Source organism: Staurois parvus, unplaced genomic scaffold (genome assembly GCF_062004578.1).
Source record: "Staurois parvus isolate SC_StPar_1 unplaced genomic scaffold, SC_StPar_1.0 ptg000147l, whole genome shotgun sequence".
NCBI lineage: Eukaryota > Metazoa > Chordata > Amphibia > Anura > Ranidae > Staurois > Staurois parvus.
The window spans coordinates 25850145-25869972 of record NW_028317943.1 but is presented as its reverse complement, the minus strand read 5'-3'; the positions used below and the strand labels follow the sequence as shown (position 1 = coordinate 25869972).

The window sequence follows — 19828 nt, the reverse complement described above, 5'->3', positions numbered from 1 at the left end:
TTTAATGAAGCATCTTGATAGTTGTTAACTAGAATAGAAAACTCAGTTTACCCCATACATGAATGTGTATGTATGTGTACAATTTATATAATTCTCTACAGAGCAACTGAATGATCAGATCAGTCTGACTGTTTCCCACTTCTTGGTAACGCTTAGTTGACCAATATTCAGATGGTCTCATGAAGTAGGTACTTGTATTTAGATCAAAAGAGAGGGAGGAATAATTGCAGTCTTAGAATATAGCCACATTAGCTGTATTCCATAAATACATGTGCTGGAATCAGACTTGCTGCAAGTTGATGGATCCATACACATAGGACATTGGCTGAATTGGTCAGTTTCGCCTCAGCCAGACAGCAGCTATCATGTGAAGAAAGCAGCTAATAATTCTTTCATTTGGGTGGGGTGAATAGTAATTTTCCCGGTTTTAAATATTTTTGAACATTATTGATAATTTCCCTGAGATAAAACTAGTTCCGGGAATGTCTGGCTGCTTTCCTGGTTTATACCTCCAGAGATACAGTACCTACCTGCACATTTTAGCAAGAAAAGCCTGCTTGCCAGATAATGTTACACACCTGTTTACTTGTACCTCTGCTACATTAAGAATTACTGTGCATGTTTTATTGTAAATCATCCCTTTAAGACACTGAATTACTATCTCACTGTTTATATTTTTCTTAAAACTTGTTACATGGACATTGTAATGTTGCTTAAAATACAGCATAAGAGACTAATTAAGGCTGGCATTGCTGACCCCTCCATTTAAGAAACTAATTCCCTAGTTGTCATGCTGAATCTTTTGCTGAGTCTGTGACTTAAAAGTACTGAAGACAGACCTGGCTAGGCAAGGTTCATTTTAAGCAGTCCAGTAGTGGCAGCCCCCATACCTATTTCACAACTCTACTTTCATTTATGTTAAATACAGTGTCCAGTTACAGTAAGTATTAATGCAACGTCCGCAATGTTTCACTGATTGGTGATGCTGATTGGTGATGGTTTTTTAATTAAATCTAATCAAAAACTTTAAATGTTGGATATCCTTTATTTGTCAATTCTTTCCTTTTCTTCAACACGGTGAAGTACTTATACTCTATTTTAAAATGATGTACAATCTATTCATGGCGGTGAGGGGTGTTGCATATGTTACATGTTTAATTATTAAGTATCTTGTGACAATAAATAATGAAATAAGAGTGTATTGTTTGTATCTGATAATGATAATCCGTTATGAATGGGAGAAGTTAGAGAAGTATTTCCAGCTGCAAAAACCCCCAGAAAACGAATTTTATATATGAAAAACCCTGCACTGTTGGGCTGATGCTGAATTGGGAGAGTTGCATTATTTGGGCCCCAGCTAATTGCTACTTTGGGGCAGTGAAAAATAAATTCTGAGAGTGCTAAAGCATTTGCAGGTGCTCAGCTTTTTTAAACATGACATACCGCTTGATTTATGAACCCACTGAAAACAAGTGGTTTCTGAAGCCATAGCAAAGTCATGCTGAAAATGCTCCAATGACAATGAATTTGCTGGTGGGGTGAGTGACCCCAGCAGTTTGGTATTTGTCCACTAGAGGGAGAGTTGAAGAAAAGGCATTTCAGTCCAGGACACTGCCTTGGAAGCTGGGCACACACTAGTAGATTTCTGAATGAACATTAACAAAAAAAAGTCTGATCAGTGCATTTGAATAGTTAACAAATATAATTTGAAAGTACTGCAAAATTTGCTTTTGGTTTTAATGGACTGTCCCTAACAAAAAACACATTCATTGCTAGAAATGTATTCATTTGAGAAAAAATTTACATCTTGCCCCTTCATATTTTCTCATCATTGTGGTCAAAAACTAATGTTGATTTGAATGCACTAATAGGAAAATTGAATAAACGTTTCAAATATGAAATTTTTAAATGGAATTCTGCTAATGTAAGGCATGCTTTACTGATTCACTATTCAATTTTCTGCAAAAGGATGGTATCCAGGTTAACTATGATGTCTAGCACTGAGGGATGAAACTGTTCCTGTGGTTAAAATTCTTACATTCTTTTAATTTTCCTTAATTTTAGATAAAGGTCCTGTGAGCAGTATTCTGCCATCTCAGGTTAATCAGTCTCCTGTTATAAACCATCTGCTACTTGGCAAGAAGTTGAAGCAAGCAAACAGGTCTTCTAAAAACACTGTTGTGCAGTTACCATCCTCCAAGTCTATGATCTTACCCAATGAAGAAGCGAAAGCCAAGCTGAATTCTCCATGGCGAACCCACATCAGAGTTCATAGAAAGAACATTGCAAGGGCAAAAAGTCAGCTTGGCTACGGGGATACAATTGGGCTTATAGAGGAGCAAAATGAAGTCCCAAAAGATCAGGTTGATGCTGCCAAAGATAGTGAGGACATTGTGGAGAATGCTGACTCAGTAGCAGAAGATGAAAGTGGCTCAGACAGGACTGTTATGAAGGTTGATGGACACTCTCCAGAGCCTGTTTTCCAGGATGAAAATGCAAATGTGACTGTGGTACAGAGCAAACTAGAAGCACTAGAGCTGAGCTCCACTGATGAAACTAAGGACATGTCTGAGATAATCCATTCTGTAGAGCAAACACCACCTGATTCTCACAACTCCTCCAGTGAAAGTGGAACTTTATCAAAATCCCCAAGGGGACATGTATTTACCCCTTTTCCAAGCGTTAAGCCACTAAGAAAATCTGCTGCTGCTAGGAATCTAGGGTTATATGGGCCAAACAACAGAACCCCAACAGTAAATTTCCCACATATGAGCAGAAGTTTCAACAAGACTTCCAATGGCACTACGGGGAGCAAGAAACGGTAGCTCAACATTAGCACTTTATTTCTGAAAGACTTTTTTTTTTCCTCTCTTGTTCTGCCATTGCTTTCATGAAAAAGTGTCATGGATGGAGTTTCTGAAAATGTTGTACAGATTTGTGCTCTGGTGTTAAAGGTGGTCCTGTTATGATTGTGTGGTACAAGTCTAGAAAATGATCCTAGATTTTGTATGACAATATGGTATTTGTTTAATTATTTTACATTGATCAGTGATGCTAATTGACTTATTTATTTAAATGTTTTTTCCTCTTACAGTCTCTTCAGCCATTCCTCTGTTCAGCCAATTAGTCTATACTCACTGGTGGAAAGTTTTAGGGAAGTGTGGACTGTGGTGTCAGACTGTAAGCCTTTTAATGTGCAATGGAAAGAAATTCATAGACCCAGCTTTAGGGCTAAGTTACATGCTGGTTTGTTGTTCTACAGCCATGTCTTGGCAATGATTAATTTTACTCAGGAATTCCAGTAGAGTTATCCTGCAGAATCTGAGGAACTAGGAGGAATCTCTTTAATTGGCATATCAGGTAAATGCAGAGTCAAGCCAATAGAGGTGATTATTTGAGAAGGTTTAAATGACTCAAAGAAATTTCATTACATCCATAATGGCCCTCACTGCAATTGTAAAACCCATACATGAGGTCCAGTTTGAGGTCTTCAAGACAGTAAATGGTGCTTCTCCATATAATCATCATCCAGCAAACCTTTATTCTCTAAAGATGTAATATCAGAAATATTTGCATTTTACAGAATGTACTGTTTGCCAAGATCAGTTCTGAGTGCCAAAATTCAATGCATGCATAGATAAAGGGATCCTTTGCATTAAACTCGTAGCACCTAAATTATTACTTAATTGTTGTTAATAGGTCCCAAAATAATGATTGCCGTGTGACACAGCAGCTGAATACAGTATATATTATTATTGAGTACTTTGTATTTTGCCATGTGGCTATGCAAACTAGTTTAATTAGAATTGTCCCAAGATGACCTAACTTTTTTTCTTTGAGGTTTGTACAGTTGCATGGAAATTACCACCGTTAATATTAGACAAGGCCTGGAAAATGTAGTTATTTAAACATAGAGGGAGCAATTTCCACCTGAATGCTGAAGTTTTGCATGCTTTGATTTGCATCTTGTGTTGCCTTGTTCTTCAGCTATTTTACGCAAAAGGTTTTTTTTTCTAGAACCTAGGTTATTGACTGTGCTGATCTGTTTCTTTGTTTTCCTAGAAAACTCACACCTAGACTTTCAAACTTTGTGTGAAATGTCCTTTCATTTATTTGTTTTGTTGTTTCCCAAATATCACTTATTCATAAAGTGCCAGATAGGAAGGGTTCTCTAAAATGGTGACAATGCAAAGTGAAAGTTTAAAATGTTGTGGTGTTTCATAGCTTTCTTTTTCAATAATAAAGACCTAAACTGCATTGTACAATGTGTCATCTTATGATGGTAGTTCATTAACTCTCATCTTGTCTCTTTTGATACCTGTAAAATGATGAACGGCACATTTGTGTTATTTTTTTCTGTGCACAAAAGTGAAACTGTGATCATAAAGTTTTTGATGGTTTTGTTACATGTGTGCTGGATGCTCCATTGTACATCCATTAAATTAATTTTCAGAATTGCAGGATCTAATGTACAGTACAGTACGTATTTGACTATATGGTATTGATCTTGTACATTAACATCCAGGCACTATAGAATGTATAGTTTCATACTAAAGCAATGAAGTTAAATTCCCTTCCGGAGCTCAGCAGTACATATGTAGCCCAGGGCTTTATCAAGTATGGTATGTATTAACCACTTGCCCTCCAGAGGATTTACCCCCCTTCCTGACCAGGCCATTTTTTGCAATAGGGTGCTGAGTTATTTTAACTGACAATTGCTCAGTCATGCAATGTTGTACGTAAGTGAAATTTATGTCCTTTTTTTCCCCACAAAAAGAACTGTCTTTCAGTGGTATTTGATCACCTGTGCGGTTTTAATTTTTTGCGCTATAAACAAAAAAAGACCGACAATTTTTTTACTTTTTGCTATTAAACATATCCAATAAAAAAATTTAAAAAATCAAATTCCGTCATAAATTTAGCCCAAAATGTATTCTGCTACATGTCTTTGCTAAAAAAAAAAATCCCAATAAGTGTAAATTAATTAGTTTACGTGAAGGTTATAGCGTTGTAGTGGCGGCGATCAGCGACTTATTGCAGGACTGTGGCGGGCATATTGACACGGGGGGGGGGGGAGAGACTAACTTCCATTGACATCCCCAGTGACACTACTTTAGTGATCAGTGCTTATGACACTGGGCAGAGAGGGGTTAACATCTGGGGCAATCGAAGGGTTAACTGTGCTGTGTGTGTTTTACATAGTGTGCTGTGTGTGTGTTTTACTGTGTAGACAAGCTGCTTAGCAGAGCAATACAAAGCAGCCTGTTCATGCTGACAGGGAAGAGATCTGTATTGTTTACATACAGACCTCTCCCCTGTCAGCTCTGCCGATGATCACTGAATCCCAGCCGAGAATCGGCGGCCAGAACCTAGTGATTGACATGTCGAGGAGCCAATAGTGGCGCGGATAGGGAGTGCCCTCTACCCGGAAATACAAAAGCACGGAAGTACTTCTGCTAAAGGGTGGTCGGGAAGCGGTTAAGGTATATACAGTGGGGAAAATAACTATTTGATCCCCTGCAGATTTTGTAGGTTTGCCCACTTACAAAGAAATGAGAGGTCTATAATTTTTATCATAGGTGTATTTTAAATGATAGAGACAGAATATCAACCAAAAATCCAGAAAAAACACATGATACAAATGTTATAAATGGAGTTGCAGTTCAGTGAGTAAAATAAGTATTTGATACCCAAGCAAAACATGACTTAGTATTTGGTGGAGAAACCCTTGTTGGTAAGCACAGAGGTAAGATGTTTCTTGTAGTTGGTTAACAGGTTTGCACACATCTCAGGAGTGATTTTGGTCCACTCTTCTTTACAGATCTTCTCTAAATCTTTAAGGTTTCTTGGTTGTCACTTGGCAACTCGAAGTTTCAGCTCCCTCTATAAATTTTCTATAGGATTAAGGTCTGGAGACTGGCTAGTGCACTCCTAGACCTTAATGTGCTTCTTCTTGGGCCACACTTTTGTTGCCTTGGTGGTATGGTTTGGGTCATTGTCATGCTGGAAGACCCATCCACGACCCATCCTCTGGCTGAGGGAAGAAGGTTCTCATCCAAGATTTTACAATACATGGCCCTGTCCATTGGCCCCTCAATGCGGCAAAGTCTGCCTGTACCTTTTAGCAGAGAAACCGCCCCAAAGCATAATTTTTCCACCACCATGCTTGACTGTAAGGATGGTGTTCTTAGGGTCATAGTCAGCATTTTTCTTCTTCCAAACACGGTGAGTCACGTTAATGCCAAAGAACTCAATTTTGGTCTTATCTAACAACAGCACTTTCTCCCAATCCTTCTCTGAAACATTTAGAAGTTCATTGGCAAACTCCAGACAGGCCTGTACATGTGCCTTCTTGAGGAGGGGGACCTTGCGGCCGCTGCAGGATTTCAATCCACGGTAGTGTATTGTGTTACCAATGGTTTGTTTGGTGACTGTGGTCCCAACTGCCTTAAGATTATTTACAAGCTCTTCCCGTGTAGTTCTGGGCTAATCCCTCACTATTCTCATGATCATCCTTACCCCATGAGGCAAAATCTTGCATGGAGCTACAGACTGAGGGCGATTTGATGTTTTTTTTTTTTTTTAATTTGTGAATGTTTGCTCCAGTAGTTGTCTCCTTCTTACCAAGCTTCTTACTAATGGTCTTGAAGCCCATTCCAGCCCATTCCAGCCTTGTGCAGGTCTACAATCTTGTCCCTGACATCGTTTGACAGCTCTTTGTCTTGTCCATGATGGTGCCCAAGAAAGAGATTCTGTGGACTAATGTACAGTACGTACCCTATACAGTACGTATATAACTATATTGTATTGATCTTGTACATCAACATCCAGGCAGTATAGAATGTAGAGTTTCATACTAAAGCAATGAAGTTAAATTTTAAAATTTAAAGTTAAATTGGCTGTCTTTTATACACATAATGAGATGTTGTTAGGAGCACCTTCTTAAATTGACAGGACTAATCTGTGTACCACATGAACACAGTCTGCAAGGAGCCAGAATTATTGTTGGTTGGTAGGGGATCAAATACTTATTTTACTCACTGAACAGCAACTCAATTTATAATACTTGTATCATGTTTTTTCTGGACTTTTGGTTGATATTCTGTCTCTATCACTGTCTTTCTATTTGTTTGTAACTGGGCAAACTTTCACAAATCTGCAGGGGGTCAATTATTTTCCCCACTGTAATATTCACTGATATTTATGGTGCCCAATTCCTCTTGTACAATAACACACATAATGTGCATGCAGGTACTGCCGCACACTGTATTGAATCCTGAGGTAAGGTAAATGAAAGACAGGCTTCAGCTCAGATCCCAGTCCATCGGTCACTCCCCTCTGATATGTTTCACCCCCCTTGGGCTTGATCATAGAGGAGTGACTCTGATCTGTTATGGTGTTTATATAATATAAATTATCATTGGGATTTATTTACTAAAATTGGAGTGCAAAACCTAGTGGAACTCTGCATAGAAACGAATCAGCTAGTGCAACTCTGCATAGAAACTAATGATGTTTTATTGCTAAAGCTTAATTGAACAAGCTGAAGGTATAAGCTGACTGGCTACCATGCACATCTGCACCAGATTTTGAGCGCACCAGTTTTAGTAAATCTACCCCATTACATGTGTTCAGTTGCATTCAAAGGGGTGATACTATTTTCTTTATGTGCTGGAGTCCTCCTTTTTCCTTGTTCTCTGCCAATATACATACATATAGTGATAAGAGTAAATTAATAGAGTGAAGCTACATTGCAAGGGTCACAACATAGTAAAGCTTTACCATTAATAATTATTTCCAGGAATACATTTTACATTTTGGCTATTGACTGGCAGCATCATAGCATGGCAAACTATAACATTTTACTTTTCAAAATATCACTATAAGATGCGGTAGGTACAAACATTTCCTAAATGCAATGTGCATATATAAAGAAGTGATTAGAGTTCTATATCTTGTTTAATAAGCTGGCTTTCCAAAGGTTAAGGCTGCTTCTGAAAGGAGGCGACATGATGAGAGATACAGAAAAACTATTGTCACACCTAAAGGAACTAGGTCAGTGAAGCTGGTCCCCCTACAATCAGCACAAATAACTCTAGTGTTTCTTTACTGCTGCGTTTGTACTGTTTTGTGCAGTAAATATTTTCATTTGTGCTGCTTTTATTTTTAAGATATTCGCAATTGTTTTTCCCAGATGATGACATCACCAGACCCCCTACCACAACACAAAACTGAGCAGGTTGGTTAGTGCCATGTTTATGCTAGTTTGTGCCATCTGATCATATCAACATGAAGTTCAAAGCTCAACATTGATTAATATTTGAATACATACAATGCATAAATCACTTTCCATTGTATAAAACAAGCATAAGAGTGCAAGGTGAGAGAAGAAAGGGAAGAAGGAATTGCTCTTGCCGGGTCTACATAATCTAATGATGCATATTGAATCCATAGCATCCATGATTTATCAAATGTTTTTTTTGTGCGTTTTGATGCACGCATACTGTATGACTTTGTCATTTACCACGTTCCAGTTTATATTCTGTTTGACAAACTGATTGGGTACACTCCATTATTTCCAGTTTTTGTGACTGCTACTTTGGCAGCTAAGATTAGATATGACACCTGTGTTTTCCTCATTACATTTGAGAAATAAGGTATTTTCAGATGATATGGGTAGATGGCTCTTAGTAACGGAGTAGATCAGATCATAAAGCCTGATCCAGAATCTGTACACTTTGGGACCTTGCCACTACATATGGAACATAGGTCAAAATGTTCATTTACCTTATCCCTTGCTCAGCAGCAAACCACTTTTCTTCTCTCCAAAACTCCAGGTTGTGGGCAGGCATTCAGCATCCTCCCTTGAAATGCAAGACTGCTGGTCCTACTTTGTACAACTGTGCACATGATGACGGCATTGCCTGTGACCAACAGAGCACAAAAGGGAAGTGGCTTCAGGGGACTGGTCTCAAAGGGAAGAGGAAGCCTGCCAGAGTTCAGTTTTAAATCGACTCTGTCACTAAAATTTAAATGCTAAATAAAGTGCCCTTTGCAAATTATATAACTAATTCTTACTTATTGAACCAATCACCCCAGAGATTGCTGCTGTATTGCAGGAAAAAAAAGAAAGAATCTTTAAAATCCAATATTTCTGTTAGTGTTGGGTGCTTGATTATTTTCTGCAATCAGTGGTTCCTCCTTTTGGCCCCCATGTCACTTCTGTGTCCAGTAGGGAAGTAGTGGCTGGTTGATGGAACCACTAATTTCATCAGGAATTAAACCAGGAATTTAACGCATCCAGAAGTGTTGGATTTTAAAGTTTTCTTTAAGTGATGATCAGAAATTGGAGTAAATCTGGTGAGACTTGGTCATTCATGTGAAGAACAGCGCAATGGACATTACCAAGATTTAAACAAATACCCAATAGCAATGGAAAAACAATGTGTAAAATATTGTGTGTTTTGTTAGCAACCGTGCTTCAATTTACAGGCTAATACTAGTACTAGATTCATAGATCCCTTTATCAGGGTTGTGTTTAATTCTCATCAGGGAACCTTTGTTGTAGCTTCTTCCCACTTGCACCATGCACACATTTGAGTAAATACTAATAAAGGAGCAAGCTATTGGAGATCCAATAATTTTGCTTGTGCTGCCTTAGACACTGGCTCACCATCGGCTTTGTAACAAATACAGCCCTGTCCCACTAATGATTTCAGTCAATGCACTAGTCTACAAAGTGGCTAATAGGCATGTTTTCCTAGCTGCTCTGGGGCTTTGGTTTGCATCCTGATAGAAGTATTATTTTAATAAATATGCTGTATGTTCTCCCCATGTCTGCTTGAGTTTCTTTTTCGTGCACACTTTTCCTCCCACAGTCCAAAAATTACAGTGCTTCTAAAGGCTCAAGATTTTTTACCGTCATGCATTCTATACATGAAGGTAAAAAACCTTCAGTGCAAACATTGTGGGCATACTGAAGTAGTCAGGACACCACAAAATTGCAGCTTATGCAGATGACCTGATATTTTTCCTGCGTATCTCGTTGCTAAACATTCTAGAGGCCCTATGGATGTATGGGGAACTGTCTTACTTCAAGATTAACCTTGCTAAATTGGCAGCGTTGAATATAACTATCACAAACTCTGAGGTCTATAGCCTTCACTCTTCTTTCACCTTCCAATAGGCGGATAATTCCATACGGTATCTGGGTCTAAACATCACTCCCTACCTGGCTAATTTATATATGGAAAACCTGTTACCACTTCTCTGTGGACTGCAGATGGATCTTCAGAATTGACCTTCCATAGCTCTGACCTGGTTTAGCTGATGTAAGGCCATAAAGGTGACGGTGCTACCACGGATCCTTTACATACTTCAAGCCATGCCAGTATGCATCCCCATCATTTCTTTTCAGGCGCTCCGCTCTTTGTTCAGGGATTTTGTGTGGTTCCACAGATCTCCGAGCATAAGCCTGCATCTTCTTTCTCTACCTAAAGCTAGAGGAGGTATCGGCTTCCCCGGTGTTTTCATATATTCTAGAGCTGTACATCTTTCAAGGGTGGTACACTGGCATTGTAATGCAGATCTCAAACAATGGGTGGCCATGGAGATTGAAGACGCTTCCATGCATCTCTTGCCATCACCCTGGATTGCCGCCCCATTCCCTCGCGACTTGCAGACCTATCCCCTGATTGGAGCCACTCTGGAAGTAGTGAGGTCAGTTTTTTGGATGACAGTCCTCTTACCACAGTCTTCAGTGACTCCCATCATTGGGAATCCTGACTTTTCTCCAGGCCTAACCAGTAGAAGCCTGCAGAGGTTGGCGCTAGGGAAATCCCTTCTATCAGACATTTGGCCGCAGGGAGGGTTTCCCACTTTGGTGCTTTCTAGGCTATCAGAACTGCCTCTAGATAATTTGAGCTCTATTGAGCTCAGACATTTTTTGCAGACCTTTCAAAAAGTGTGTTATACCCCTCGCGCCCTTACACCCTTTGAGACCTTATGCAAGAAAGGGGAACCATCGAGACATAAGTTGTCCTTGTTATATAGTTGCCTAACGACCCCTGCAGATAATCTGAGGCCATCTTTTGTCCACCATTCTGAGGCTGATCTGCATCTCCACCTGATGCCGCAACAAGTAGACAAAATCTATATACTGGCCCATAAACCCTCCATAGTAATCAATATCAAGAAGTGGGTTACAAAATTATCTCTAGGTGGTACAGGGTACCTTATGTCCTACATAAGATGAATAGAGCTGTCCTTGATGTATGTCAGTGATGCAATGCAGTTGTGGGCGCTATATTTTACATTTTCTAGTCCTGTCTTGCTCTTACCTCTTTTTGGGAGAAGGTGACATCCACCATTAAACATTTAACCTCAGTTGATCTGAAAAATAATCTGGCCACATGCTTACTGCATCTGAGAGGCCTTCTGGAAATATAAGAGAACTCTAACTATGCAATTACTCAATGCAGCAAAGGCCTGCATTCCTGCCATGTGGAGGCAATCCCAACCACCAACCAGAGTCCTTTGGTATGCTAAAATTGAGGATATTCATCACATGGAAGAATTAAATGCCACTCTTCATAATACGGAAGAACAGTTATAGATGTATTTTTAACAAACATTAGTTGATACTCCTGCCTACCTAAAGGATACTAAACTGGTACTTAACGTGCATATTAATAGTGCAATAGATGATCAGATGTTTTTAGTTAAAGCAGATGTGATTTCCCTCTACACTAACATTAAGCATGAGGACGACTGCCCACTATTTTTTTTATTAAAAAAGGAATTACCCTCTTTACAAATGGACTTCATTCTTAATTTATTAGACTTTGCCATGTCACATAATTTTTGCTGGTTTAACGGACAATTCTATTTAGAAAATAAAGGTGTGGCCACGGGCGCTAAGTTTGCCCCTAGTTTAGCCAATCGTTTCATGTCTAGGTGGGAAATCGATGCCATTTATACCAACATGTATGAAAATTTACTTTTTTATAAGAGATATCCAGACAATATTTTAATTTTTTGGAGAGGTTATGAAATATCCCTAAAGGATTTTATGACCTACTTGAATGATAATCAAAATATAGACCTTTCATACACTTACAGTAAATCAGAGGTTCATTTTTGGGATCTCAATTTAAAGATAGTCAATGGTGAAATATATACTAAATCTTTTTTTTAAAAGCTCAGAGAGAAATTGCTAGATCTCCCTAAATAGCTGTCACCATTCGTCATGGCTCAAAAATGTCTCTAAAGGACAATTTTTAAGAATGAGGCGTAATTGCAAAGATCATGATTTTGTACAAAAGTCTTTAATATTAAAGGAGAGGTTTCTAGAGAAGGGTTATTCAGGAAGTTGCTGTAATAGATAGAGGTTCATTATTGGTCCCTAATACCAGAAAAAGAGGTGCAAATAAACTTTTTTGTCCTTTTTGGTTACCAATTTTTCAACTCAATACTCTCAAATTAGAAAAAGCATGCAACAGATGTGGAGTATATTAAAAGCTGATCCAGTTTTAAAGAAAGTATTACCAGATAGACCAGAAATTGTTTTCAGGAGAGCGCAGAATCTGCAAAATTGTTTAAGCTCCCAATATCATTAATCCTCCGAAAAAATTAAATTTTTTTAAGGAACTAATAAGTTTTTATCCTTTTAACAAGTGTGTTATATGCAAAGTGGATGGTAAGAGGAAGAAAAAAATTATGAATTTCTCCTCATCCATCACTAACAAACAATACCAGATAGACAAATTCATTTCTTGTGAAACTAGGTGTGTAGTTTGTTAGAATGTCCTTGCCACAAACAATATGTGGAAAGAACCACTAGGAGGTTAAGAGACAGATTAAGAGAGCATGTTTACAACATTAAAAAAGGCTTTAAAAATCATAGTCTCTCAGCCCACTTCCGTACATGTCACAATAGAGACCCGACGGGTTTGAAATTTTAAGCAATAGATAAACTTAATCCACATTGGAGAGGTTGTCATCAAACGTGAGAGGTCTCCAAGAAAATAAATGGATTTACGAATTACAATCTTTTTCCACTAGGGGGCTAAATATTGACTGAGATGTTAATGCATTTAGATACCAGTTTGTGATTTTTATCTAATTTATTTTATTTAGTATTTTTTTTTATTATGAAAATTTGTTTGAGGTATAATGTTTTTATTAATGTATTTTTATCACTCTCTGCTTTTTCATATGCCCATAGATTGTACCAAATAGTCCATCTGGCATTTAATCAATTTTTAATCTTCCATATGAATATACATGCACATTTGTCTGCGTCTTATGTTTAGTGTTTCTGGTCTTCTTTAACATGGCACTGGAATGGTTATGACACTGTTAAAACGGTGCTCAAACCGGAAGTTAATATGTGTTCCACATTCCCGGAAGTGACGTCATTAAGATGGCGCCAATTCTGGAAGTGACACCGGAATGCAATTCAATTTTGGAAGCAGCAAATATTACCAATAAGAACATTGATAGTAATGAATCAGCTTCAGTTAGAGGTAGATTTTGCAAGCAGTATAGATTAGCATATAGCACAGCAGTGTCAGTTAGAAGTCATACATGGGATGGGAGATGGTACAGATGGATATTGTTCACAGACATTTGCCATATAGCACAGCAGTGTTAGTTAGCAGTCATACATGGCATGGGAGATAATAAAGAAGGATATTGCTTGCAGACACTCCATCTCTACTATCTGTAGAAGGCTGTCTTCTGGAAACTCAACCATGAAGCTAATTTTTGTTCAAGTATCATCGTATTGTGCACCTTTAAAACAACCACATCGTCTTTTTCCAGAGAAGCCTGTATTTCCACTAAGGTTCCCTGTGGGTTTGTCTTTGCATCCAAAACAATTTTTCTGGCAGTTGTAGCTGCAATCTTTCTTGGTGTACCTGACCTTAGCTTGGTATCAAGGGATCCTGAATTTTCCACATTTAAATAAGTGGTTGAACAGTACTGACTGGCAAATTCAAGATTTGGATATCTTTTTATATCCTTCTTTATGAAGTTCCATTACCTTATTATGCAGGTCTTTTGATGGTACGTTTTTGCTCCTTATGGCTCAGTTTGGCTCACTAAAGAGAGTCAATCATTTGATAATAAATGAATTCATATGATCATATAACTATCCTTAAAGCAATAATAAAGATTCTTTTTTTTTTTGTTGGTAAAATTACAAACATGTTATACATACCTACTCTGTGTAGTGGTTCTGCACAGAGCAGCCTGGATCCTTCTCTTCTCGGGTCCCCTGCCGGCACTCCTAGCTCCTTTTCAGTCGAGTGCTCTCATAGCAAGCAGCTTGCTATGGGGGCATCCAAGCAGACATGTTTCTGAGCTGCTACTCCGTGTGTCTATTCACACATGGAGCCACAGCTTGGCCCCACCCCCTCCCTCTCCTCATTGGCTGACTGGCTGTGATTGACAGCAGAAGCCAATGGCTCCCATTCACTGTCTCAGCCAATGAGGAAGCAGAGACCTGGGATAGCTGAGGCTGTCGTGCACATTGCTGGATTGCGATGGGGCTCAGGTAAATATTGAGGGGGCTGGGGGCAATGCTGCACAGTTGTTTTGGAATACAGGAAGGTAAAAAAACCCTATGACTTTAAAACCACTTTAAATAAAGTGTTTTCATGTTTTCAATATTCTTGCCAAAATGTCATGATTTCTGCCAGGGTATGCAAACTTTTGAGCACAATTGTATTTTAACCTAGCTAAAAGTAAATGTAGCCCACCATACTGCAATTTGTTGTAAAGTAGCAAAATGGCCACATGTCATGGATTGCCATGATTTGAAAGTACATATCTTGTATACTTTATAACAGATAAGGTCACTAAAACTGACCATACATGGATCGAAATTTGTCCAGTTCAGCAAGGAATGGCTGAATTTCAATCCATGTAGGGTAGGGTGGTTGTACAGAAGTCAATATACCAATTGACTTCTGTACAACAACCCTGTTGGATTTTTGGCACCTGATCAGTGTATTCTGATAGGGAAATCTCCCAGCTGTCAAAATACAATAGCACGGGGGGGGAGAGTATTCCCCCTATCCACATCTAATGTGTTGATGAGGGAAGCAGGTAATTTTTTTTTTAATTTAACACGCTGATTGAACAAAAAAAATGACTCCCCTATAGCTAGCCTTGCTGTGTAACCTTGTGCAGTCCTTCAGATGTATGGATCCAGACCACAAACTGCAAAGAGAGATGTACCTAACCCATTTTATACTAAAAGTGCATTTTCTTGGTGATCCTGTACCAGTTCTCTTTCAGCATGAAACCTTTACTTCTGACCTGTGTCATTTGGATTCATAAATTTTCACAATATTTAAAGAATTTAACCCCTTTGTGCCCTCCCTATCATTCCTTTAAATAGTTCAGAATGCCCAGGGAGTGGGAAGGATCAGTGATCATGTGACCACTGTCACATGATCAGAAGCCAGTCCTGTTGGCTACTGAGCTTTAGTCTGGCTAAGAGCTACCTTTGACAGCTTGATCTTTGTGCTGGGAGCACGCAATGATCTCAGAACATAAACTTTGGGCGCTCAACAACACATAGTGCATTATGTGGGTGTTAAAGCCCATAATTTTGCAAATTGGGTTGTAACTATTAGGATATTGAACCTAATATGTAACAATACATAATGTTGCTGTGAGCTTCCAGTCAAACTGGTAAAATTATCCCTTGCAGTGGGCTATGCCCATGCTGCAATGGGTAATTGCTTGTTTAGGTCCAGGGGACGCAGAAAAGCATATTTACTTACTCTCCTCCCCTTTGCTAGACTGGTCCCTGCAGCATCTTCTCCCCTATGCTCTACCTGTCTAAGGTCCTGAGACTCCTGACATCATCAAGACCAGTGACGGGTCCATAGCACTGCACTGCACATGAGGGAACTGAAGGACAGTCTACCACTGGAGCATGGAGAAGCGCCATCTGCTGGAGGAACGGAGGATCAGGTAAAGGTGTGTGTCCATGTTGAAATGTTTTCCCTCACTTACAGTCTTAGTGATGTTCACCAGCAAAAGAAAGTCTTTCCAACATAAATAATGACAGTAACAAGGACTTGGCAGAAATTTAGCCCTTTCCCTTTCTACCCATACTATGAGCGGTAGTAATGTCATTTTTCTAAAGTCACTATTTGTATAACAACTTGTGCAGGGTTTGGCAATACTGGGGAATTTCTTTTTTTTTTTTTACAATGCAGGCATGATCAGGAACTACTATGTACTTACTGTTTCCTTTTTATGTTATAATAAATACAAAGAATGTTTTTTTCTTTTTGTTATATTTACCAGGAGTGCCAAAATAATGCTTTACATGCATGGTGATATGTTTCAATGATAATATACTTTGTTACCACCAGAGGTCAGTATTGCAATGATTTACTTTAGCAGATCTTTTTATACAAAGCACATGCTGTAAGGTTTACCATATTAGACAAATATTGTTTCTTATTTATATTAAATAGCATCACAATGCACTTCTACGGTCTCAAAATATTTCCTAAAATTGACCTTTTTATTCATCTTCCAGAGTTATCAAATATACAGCATATAGTAACAGAGGGCCTGTTTCAGCAGTGAAATGGTAGTTTAGGTGTGAATCAGGGGCGGACTGACCATTTGGAAACTCAGGCATTGCCCGAGGGCCCGGGGTCAGTAGGGGGCCCCATGAGATGCCCCTTGTACCTTTTTTCATAGGCTGTTTTGAGTTTGGGCAAGGACACGGGCCCCATGATCCCCTATTGCCCGGGGGCCCCATGAGTTGTCAGTCCACCCCTGGTGTAAACGCGAAATACAAGTATACATACTAAAAAATCTGCACAAAAAAAGATGTTTCGAGGTTGCTAAGGAGCACTTCTTCAGTCAGCAGTGACACTTCTGCCTAAAGAAGAGTTCTGTCAGGAAGGGCATGCCAGCAGACAAGATGGTTCCCCTCTGGGCTGACTTCTGTGCATCTTCACAGGCTAATCCATGTTCCTTCCCGTGGATATAGGAATTGGGCACATGCTCATACGTGCACATAGTGGAGTGCGTACCCGTGTGCATCAGAGTGCTCACACACACTTGTGACACATAATGGCTCCAAATGTGCTATTTAACCACTTGCCTACTGGGCACTTTTACCCCCTTCCTGCCCAGGCCAATTTTCAGCTTTCGGTGCTGTCGCACTTTGACAATTGCAACACCGTACCCAAGCAAAATTGTTATTTTTTTGAGACAGAGCTTTCTTTTGGTGGTATTTAATCAACACTGGGTTTCTATTTTTTTTTGCAAAAAAAATTTTATAGACAGAAAATTAAAAAAAATGTTTTCTTAGTTTCTGTTATACATTCTGTAAATAAGTAATTTTTCTCAACTGATGTGCACTAATGATGCTGCATTGATGGGCACTGATAGATGACACTGATAGGCAGCACTGATGAGGTGGTACTGATGGGTACTGGCAGGCATCATTGATGGACACTGAAAGGCAGCACTATTGGGCACTGATATGTAGCACTGATGGGAGGCAATGTGAAGGTTGCATTCATTTTCTTTTTTAGGCATTCTTTCTTTTATCTTCACCTGGTGATCCAGCAGTAATAATGTAGTTTTTCATCAGAACAAGCTGTCCTGGAAATGTAGCGGTTTACAGTGTTAAGACAAACCATTTACCACTGACAGGGATGCTTACAATGATCAGCTTTTATTTATTTATATGAAACCATTCTCTCAAAAGAAAAACTGTTTGTGTAACTGCAGTGAGAGCTGGAGTTTGGCTTCAAGTTGTTAGTGTATATAATTCTGCTAGTACATCTAACACTTCCCCTACCCCAGACTGACAATGCTACTGTCCAAAGGTTCCCCTGTGCTCCTTCATCCAGAGTGGTGTCTCACTAAAACACACAGAGCGCACTAAGTAAAACACAACACAGCACCCTGTTAACCCTTTGATTGCCCCAGATGTTAACCCCTTCCTGCCCAGTGTCAGTACAGTTTCAGTGCTCTTTATTAACACTGATCCCTGTATTAGTGTCACTGGGGATGTCAGTGGCAGTTAGTCAGTTCCCACCCAGTGTCAGAATGCCCGCCGCAGTCCCGCTATAAGTTGCTGATCACCGTCATTACTAGTAAAAAAAAGACCATACAAATTCCAGTGTATATACCACCATTTGTAGACGCTAGAACTTTCACATAAACTAATTAATTTACACATATTGGGATTTTTTTTTAGCAAAGACATGTTGCAGAATACAGTGATCAAATACCACTGAAAGAAAGCTCTATTTGTGGGGAAAAAAGGACATATATCTCATTTATGTACAATGTTGCATAACCGAGCAATTGTCAGTTAAAGTAACTCAGTGCTCTATCACGAAGAATACATTTTGGCCTAAATTTATGAAGAAATTTTATTATAGGACTTGACTAACCAGTATGCTCTTCAAAAAAGGTGATGAAGTTTGTGGCAGGAGATGATGGCACAAGTCAGTTCAGAAGGGGTTACCCACACACCATGAGGAAGGCCACATACACCTTTCGACTACTGGTCTGTTTATAGAAGAACACTGGGAGTACCTTATAACATAAAAGATGCGGCGCTATAGTATAAATAAAACGTCCAAAATATCAATATGGTGGTTAGGTGATTAATGTGATCACAAAAGTTATATCACAAGCAAAGTGACATGCGGTGCAAAACCAGTCCTTGTGACAGTTATTTTTCTTCAAAGTGCTGCTTCCATGCAGTAAACGTGAAAAGGATAAGGCTGTGCACTCACCAGATGCACAGTGTAACTGTGCATTTAGAGATATATTATCTCCACTAGATCCACAAGTAGCTTCAAGAGGTCAGGTCAGGCCAGATAGTCCTCCACCCGCTGGATGTTGCTAGTAATCCACGGTCTCTCTCTTAGGTGGCTCTATAGGTGATAAGTGACTCACCAAGGGCCACAAAGAAAGGAGACCAATAGCATGATACCGTTTTAAAAGATATTTATTTCATATACAGTATGATATAGGTGAGGAAAACAAACAATCACTGACCATGAGGTGAATAGAAAGATGGCCGCCGGGACCTCCGTGGTGCCGGCGGCAGAGAGATAGTGACGCTGTAGCTCCTACTCTGACGCGTTTCGTGCTAACCGCACATCATCAAAGGGGATAAGCTTCAGCGTCTGCTCCTTACTGTATCCATTAAATAACGTAAATGGCGCATGCGCATTACGAACGCGCCATTTTCCATAGGAGATATGTCTCCATATCGGGCGCCATTTTGCCGGAGACCAGCCTGATCTCACATGCGCGGGCGCCATTTTTAAGACCACAGGTGTGTGTCACTAAATCACCAGGGAAACCGAATATAAATGTGAAATAAACACTAAAAATTTATATAAAATCCAGGTGAGCAGTGCCAGGACTCAATCCATAATTCTTTGGTATCCTTTTTTGATGCTGTGGCTGCTTTTTTTGTTTTCATAGCGCTCACGACTTCTTTTATATTTGACTGGGAGTACCTTAGTTGGCATTCCCATGATGAGCTGCCAATTACATCACCATGTCATCTATCCATCTCAACTGTAACCTAAGAAAAGCATGAATGCGGTCAACACCATGTCAGCCTAGAACTGCTAGACGTATAGTTTTCCTTTCTGGCAGCAATAGTACAAGTACAAGTAATCCCTGGGAGGGACTGTTACTCCCACACCTGTCTGCAATGGAAAAAAATCACCTAGGTATGTAGACATAATAAATAGCCTCGTTCCTTCATACTACTACACAGAAACCCTGTACAGCCCTTCAAAAAACCCAAGCA

General features: G+C 39.3%; 1 protein-coding gene across 4 annotated transcripts in view; it reads left to right on the top strand.

The window, feature by feature from the left end:
* The window catches only part of TBC1D30 (TBC1 domain family member 30), a 96732-nt gene extending 92467 nt beyond the window's left edge, over positions 1-4265 (top strand). For all 4 annotated transcript variants that reach the window (XM_089674154.1, XM_089674155.1, XM_089674156.1 and 1 more), the window contains one exon: positions 2065-4265. In XM_089674154.1, coding sequence (XP_089530280.1) covers positions 2065-2825 — 761 coding nt within the window. In that variant the 3' untranslated portion in view covers positions 2826-4265. The remainder of the gene's footprint in view (positions 1-2064) is intronic.
* The last annotated feature ends 15563 nt before the right edge of the window (positions 4266-19828 follow it).